This window comes from Rhamphochromis sp. 'chilingali' (assembly GCF_963969265.1).
Source record: "Rhamphochromis sp. 'chilingali' genome assembly, chromosome: 2".
In the NCBI taxonomy this organism is placed as follows: Eukaryota; Metazoa; Chordata; class Actinopteri; order Cichliformes; family Cichlidae; genus Rhamphochromis; species Rhamphochromis sp. 'chilingali'.
Genome location: NC_137930.1, coordinates 26,882,965 through 26,890,105, shown reverse-complemented (window position 1 = coordinate 26,890,105; position 7,141 = coordinate 26,882,965). Strand labels below are relative to the sequence as shown.

Genomic DNA, 7,141 nt, shown 5'->3' with positions numbered 1-7,141 from the left:
GCGTAAGATACAGGACATTTATGCTAACGCTCACTACGTACATTGTTATGCCCATCAGTTAAACCTGGTAATGCAACAAGCAACCTCCCACATCCCTCAAATCAGTCACTTTTTTTCCGACATAGCAGGATTCGCTTCTTTTTTTACTAAATCGAGCAAGAGGACTGCAGTGCTTGACGAGGTGGTGGCGCACCGACTTCCAAGTGCATCGGCAACCCGTTGGAACTTCAACAGTCGTGCTGTGAATACAGTGTATGAACATAAAGACGATCTGGTGAGGTGTTTTCAGACCATCCGTAACAGTGAAGGATTTGATGCCCCTACAAAGAGAGATGCTGGTGGTTTCGTGAGAATGCTGGAAGACGAAGCTTTCTGTTTTTTCCTGGCCTTGTTTCACAAGATAATGCCACATGTAGACATGCTGTATAACCACCTACAGAAGAGAAACATCGATTCTGTCACCATCGCAGGGATCACCCAGACATTCATCAGCCGCATGCAGGCTATCAGGTAGGCATAAAAGCATAAATATGTAACCTAGAATAAATGTTAATTATCTATGCATAGATTCTATCAAATTCTCTGCATATATTCTGTGTTCTGTGACTTAAATGTTTAATGGAATTCAGATAATTTTGATTTATATCAGCCTTTGAAGTAATTTTATGAAAAATATTTGATTAAGTATATTTGATGAAGTATATTCCCAGTAATGATTTGATGTAGCCTATACCATAGGCTATTTCCTGAAATTATGGCCAGGGCCTTTATTTACTTGCACTGGTTTTCCCCCAGCCATTAAACCAGGTCCGGTTATTAATTAAATCCGGTAATTCCCGGTAATTAGAACACAACCTTTGTTTGGTTTGTGTTTGGTTAATATATCCCTATTCAGTTTTCAGAAGCCATTAATGAAGCTTATGTATTGGATCAGGGAGGCACTTCCTAATCTGGTTGTGGATGAGGAGTACAGGGGACCTGTTCAAGACCCACCCACAAAGAGACGGAGAACATTGGGGGAAGACAGGCAACACCATTTGGCACTGGAGGTAAGCACTAGCTGCTTGGTCTGATTTAAATCGGATCATCAGATAAAATCTAATGACGATGCTGTCAGATGTCATTTGATATAGTGGTCATGACTGTTTTGTTTTGTTATGGACAGATTTTTTTTTTCAGAATAATGATTAACATGAGACATGTGCCAAAGTCTTACCACTGAATCTAACTCTTACCAATTATATATTATTGGATAGGTGTGCGACACCATTATGAGCCATGCCAAGGAGAGGTTTTCTTTCACCAAGCACCTTGTCAGCGCCACTCTGTTGCAAGGAGACTTGTTCCAACAACACAGCAAAAATTTTCCAGATGCAGCACTACAAACCACAGTGGAAGCCTATCCCTCATTGGACAAAGCCAGACTTAAAACAGAACTGTCCCTGATCTACGACAACGAGGAGTTTCAGAGTTGTAGTGGTGCGCTGGCGCTCTATCAGGTTCTGATGGAAAACAACCTTCAAGACACATTCACCGAAACTGTAAGTCTTCTTAACATCCTCATCACCACACCAATGACAACATCAGAATCGGAGAGGTGTTTCTCTACTTTAAAGAGGATAAAAACTTTCCTGAGAAACAATATGGCTCAGGATCGGCTCAACGCTCTGGCTATGCTGTCCATAGAGAAAAAACTCACACAAGAACTTCCTGATTTCAACACCAGGGTCATCGAGAAATTTGCCACTCAGAAAGACAGACGAGCAAAGTTCTTGTACAAATAAGAACCCTTAACCATATTTACTCTCTTTCTCCATCCCTCTCTCTTTCTCTCTTTAGCCCACCCCCCCAATCAGTTTACAGTTGTTGTTTTCAATAGTTATTTTTCATTCATTCAAAAAAAAAAAAAAATCTGTTCATGTTCATTTTTACAAATCTATACAAATGGCCAGAATATGGTTGTTCATTTTTACAAATCTATACAAATGGCCAGAATATGGTTGTTCATTTTAAATTTAAATTAAAATTGTGTTGTTTGATGTACTCATTAAATGGGTCATTTTAGTCGATATCATAAAAATTGCCCCCCCTGAGATTTTTTTCAGGAGCCGCCACTGCATCGGGTAAAGGATATTGAAGACGGAGGAAAAAAGGACCTCCACAGAGAAGACTCATGGGTGTGCTGAAGGAGGACGTGTGGCTCGCCGGTGTGACACAAGAGGATGCTAGGGATAGAGTGAGATGGAGCTAAATCCCTAAAGGGATCAGACAAAAGAAAAAGAACTGCAAGTGCCCATGACTTTATGTAAATAATACACCACAACTGCCATACATGTGAGCCAGTGTTGTGTTCGCTGACTTCTGATCTACTTTAAATGGTCAAAAATTCATCTTGAAATTCAAATGCAGTATTTTTGATATTTTTATTTCTTTACTTAGTGGTTATAATCTAACCTTGTATAGCCGGAACTGTTTGATAATTGACAGAAAATTAACATTGTTGGAAACTGGAGTGTTCATTGAACCATCCATCCATTCACTTCCGCTTCTCAGGGTCGCGGGGGGCGCTGGAGCCTATCCCAGCTGTCATAGGGCGAGGGGCGGGGTACACCCTGGACAGGTCACCAGTCTGTCGCAGGGCCAACACACAGGGACAAACAACCGTTCGCACTCACATTCACACCTAGTGACAATTTGGGTTATCCAATTAACCTATCCCCACAAGCTGCATGTCTTTGGACGGTGGGAGGAAGCCAGAGTACCCGGAGAGAACCCACGCAAACACGGGGAGAACATGCAAACTCCACACAGAAAGACCCCGGCCTGATGTTGGAATTGAACTCAGGACCTTCTTGCTGTGCGGCAACAGTGCTAACCACCGTGCCACCGTGCTGGCCTGTTCATTGAACCTTTTCACACATTTCAACACATTTTTTTTTTTAACAAGAAATTGTAATAATGTAAATTTGTTCATTGAACCTTTTCACAAATTTACATTATTACAATTTCTTGTTAAAAAATGTGTTGAGCAATTTATTTAGGCTTTTCAGGGGGGAAAATCACACTGATGATGCAGAGGTCTCAAAAAGCTGCAAAAACTCATGTATCAAATATGATATACTGGACGTTACAGGATTAAAAACAATTATGATACCCCACATATCCTTATTGTAATAGTGGGATGGATATGAATACTCCCAACTTATACGTATCAAAGTTTGTGAAGGTATTCATTGCATCGCATTTAAACTCAGAGCAATTTTTTAAGGATGTGAGGGTTTGTATTTAACGAAAGTGTTTCAACTTAAACTTTAAAGTATAAAGTATTTTATTTAATAATTTTTTGGTATTATATGTGTTTTTTTTTTGTCTTTACACCTCACCAACAAGTATGAATGACGAACATACAAAACACAAAGCACAAAACTCCAAATACTGGCAGATCAATTGTGATGTCATGGCTGGCAAACTTGTGACTTACTACACTGGCACTCCTCCAGCCTCATAAAGCACTTTGTAGTGAAAAGAGGTCCATTATCTCTGGGCATCAGATCCCACACATGCCATCTTAGAGCATCAAAGAGTGACAGTGGAAAACAGCAAAGCAGTCATGGCTTATGACCCTATGAGCTCATTTTGAGACAGATGCACAGCAAAGGCACAAATCTGAAGCTGTTGCTCTTGGATCAGAATATTATGCTCATATTTTTTTTTTTCAAACATCTGCCATATTTAGAGGACAATGACAAACTTTCAAAAGCCTTCAACCTCACAAAAGGGGCAATACTAAAGTCTTATTATCATGACACATTAGTGCCAATAACCCATCAAAACAAAAACAAACAGGTCAATAAGTCATTTAAATAGCTACTCCAGTCTGCCTGCTCAAACCCCTGTCAATGGTGGCCATAATAACCACAAGACCTCAGCCAAACATTAAATCACAATTTTATATGTAATCAAATCAAGCTCATCACATCTGCACTGATTGATTCCAGACTCGATTGCTGCCTGGCATTTGCAATTTCATTAACTCATACTGGCAGAGAGAGACCGTGTGTGTGTGGGTGTGAGCAAGACACTGAAGCAGGATGAGAGTGTGTGCAGGACAAAGTGACTCAGGCAAGCAGTTAGAGAGAAACATGAGGGCAGGGGAGTGATTTGTTTGCTTTACGGGACCTGAATGCATTGTAATTCAGTGAGACATGTGAGGGAAAAGGGAGGAGGAATAAAAAAGAAAGTTGGCGGTGAAATGGAAGTGTTCGATCTCCAAGTGCATTTCATGTCTATATTCTTAATTTTATAGTGAGCATTAAGATGATTCAGTCCTCAAGCAACCGTGACAGGAGAGAATTTGACATGGCACTGATGTACCATATGACTTTGTTTTTTCTGCGCTTGGCTATTTGGTGTTTAATTTTAAAGAAATACTGCAGTACTTTAGTGTAATCATGGTTCAAAGTTCCAATATATTTCAAGTGGCTGTGACAGATGTGGTCTGACCACCAAGTAGAAGGAGCTACAGCAGAGTCAGGACTCGGAGCACCTTGGCCACAGATCCAGACAGAGACACAGTGGTCTAATTAAGACATGTGGCAAGAAGAAAGAGAGCAGACTGGCTGAAATCCCAGTGGTAAACACGGTCGAGGATGAGACAGATGTAAAGATTTTCTCTGTGTCTGTTCATATTCTTTCTATCTATCTATCTATCTATCTATCTATCTATCTATCTATCTATCTATCTATCTATCTATCTATCTATCTATCTATCTATCTATCTATCTATCTATCTATCTATCTATCTATCTATCTATCTATCTATCTATCTATCTATCTATCTATCTATCTATCTATCTATCTATCTATCTATCTAATTCTACAGTCTGTTGATCGCTGTGGAAGCTGAAAAATCAGAGACTTCTTTAACGTCCCTCCTTTCCGCCTTGTTGCCACTGGACTTAAATAGACCACTGTGTCTCTGTCTGAGACAAAGGTGCCCTCGCTCTTTGCTTCATGTAGCTGCTATAGTGAAGGCGGTGGTAGTGGGGGCTTGAAGTCTGTCCCACTTAAACCGAACAGAGCAGACGATCTGCTTCATGGCCCCATCCGATCCACTTAATGTGATTACTGTCCTAAATGCTTTGCCTGTGTTCAGCGAAGCTATCCTGGATATCTTTTCATTACAGCCTGAGCTAAAAAAAAATAATCTCATTTTAGTTAAAATGCATTGATCTGCTGCAAGTTGCCAGTGTAATTAACAGGATTATTAAAATGATATCTAATTGTTGGTTGAACTATCAGCATTTAAATGCAACAAAGAGAGAACTGGTCAGTCTTGTTTCAGTCTATGTGGATTGACTATCCTTCTGGGGCTTGTTGTAGTTTGTATTCTACAGTACCTGTATCTGTCTGGGGCTCTGCAGTAAGCTACATGTTTTTAAGATGGATTGAGTGGACAAGCTGATGGCTGACCGGTGCCAGTGTGGCATAAAATTTCATTTGTGTTTCTCACTAGATACGTGTTTAACTTTCTTATGCACGTGGAAAATGCCTTCTTCCTTTCTCATCTTGCACCCTTTTATTCGTTCGCTCACCCTCGCTGGCTCTAATTTTCTTTTCCGTCATTCTCTCGGACATTTTTCAATCATGTTGTGCACTGAATGACAGAATGGTTACACATAGAAAGATCATAACCAAACTGAAACTTGGAAACAAAAATACAAATATGTACTTGTAACCAAACATCATCCAGTCGAGCCTTCCTCTTGTGTTTGCATTACATGGCTTCGGACAAAATATAATGGGTTTTTGGTCTAACTCAGCCGTCAATCACTCCTTCACGAGCCTTCCAGTATAGGCCTGTCATCAGTACCAGCTCGATTCCTGTGTTATCTTCATCCCTTATCATTTCAGCTGTTCCCATCTGCTATCTTTTGCAATTGTCAGAAATTTTTTTTGCCTGATTTGATTTTGACGTCCAGCCAATCTGCAGACACTCTGATTTTGACCTACGTGTCTGGTCCCAACTGTTGCTGTAAATTGCCTGTACATCCACCTGGTGCGTACCAGCGCCTACATTCAGGTCCAAGTACCTCTTGCTAGTTAACCCACCCTGACCTGAGTTACAGCCAATTTTGGAGAACAGACTGAATAAATTATATTCCTTTGGGTAATTTTTTTTTTAAAGCACACACGTTTATTATCTGTGACAATGGTGAGTCCATCGAAAATGAGAATAACTCAAACGGCACAGTAGAAAAATGACCCTCTGCACGTTCACTACGAGACACAACAAGAGAAAAAGAAGTGCAATTTTAACAGTTTGTCTCAGTTTTTGTACGTGATGAAGAAATGCTGCTGTAGTACATGAAAGAAACCTGTCAGTATGACTCTTTGGGCTCAAAGAGCATAAATGGGTAAAATTACAGAAGAAACTGTGGCGTGTAATTGCCCAGACTGTTCTGTAATTGTACAACAGAAAGGTTTTGTTAATTCATTAGAATTCCCTACATTAGATAGTGGGAAACTATAACTTAATTACATTGTTGAGGGAGGAATAGCCATGAGGGAGGTCTTTATCATAAAACTTATGATGATACATGTATCTATCCCCTCCTCGCGTTTTCCAATCCAGCAGTCCAGATTGGAGTCTTTGTCGGCCTTTTCTGGTCCCCGGGTGTTATGTTTGACAGAAGTGCAGAGGTGTCGTGATGGATAGCGATTACGTTCTGCTTCTCCATTCCAGATTTTCTGGCCCATTGGTGCTGCCAGAGTTTTGTACTGTTTTTAGAGCCAATACAAAAAGGCCCATTAGCTGCTCCGTGTCTTCAGTCCTAACCACTGCGGTTCTGTGGTTTATATCTCTGTGAGTATTATTCAAACATAAATGAACTTCTTCTTTTCAGCACAGCATTTGTTAAACACTCAAGTAGTAATAATCTACTAGTAATCTTTAAACCTCCAGCTTTGCATCCACCATTCAGCACAGGCCACTTTGCATTGTATTTGTCAGAAATGAAAAAGAGATTTCTTTATGGAAATTATTTGCTTGAAGATATTTAGAGCCGCAGATTATACATTTCACTACTATCAGTTTGACACGAAATATACCCACTGACAAATGCATTTGTCTTTTTATTTA

At 40.0% G+C, this 7,141-nt stretch overlaps 1 protein-coding gene across 1 annotated transcript; it reads left to right on the top strand.

Moving 5' to 3' along the window:
* The first annotated feature begins 346 nt into the window (after nt 1-346).
* Nucleotides 347-2,107, top strand: LOC308392277 (uncharacterized protein). The gene is made up of 3 exons (XM_080875251.1): nt 347-510; nt 935-1,049; nt 1,257-2,107. Exons 1-3 carry the CDS (start codon nt 353-355, stop codon nt 1,782-1,784), a joined length of 801 nt encoding a protein of 266 aa, XP_080731377.1. The 5' UTR covers nt 347-352; the 3' UTR covers nt 1,785-2,107.
* Nucleotides 2,108-7,141: the final 5,034 nt, after the last annotated feature.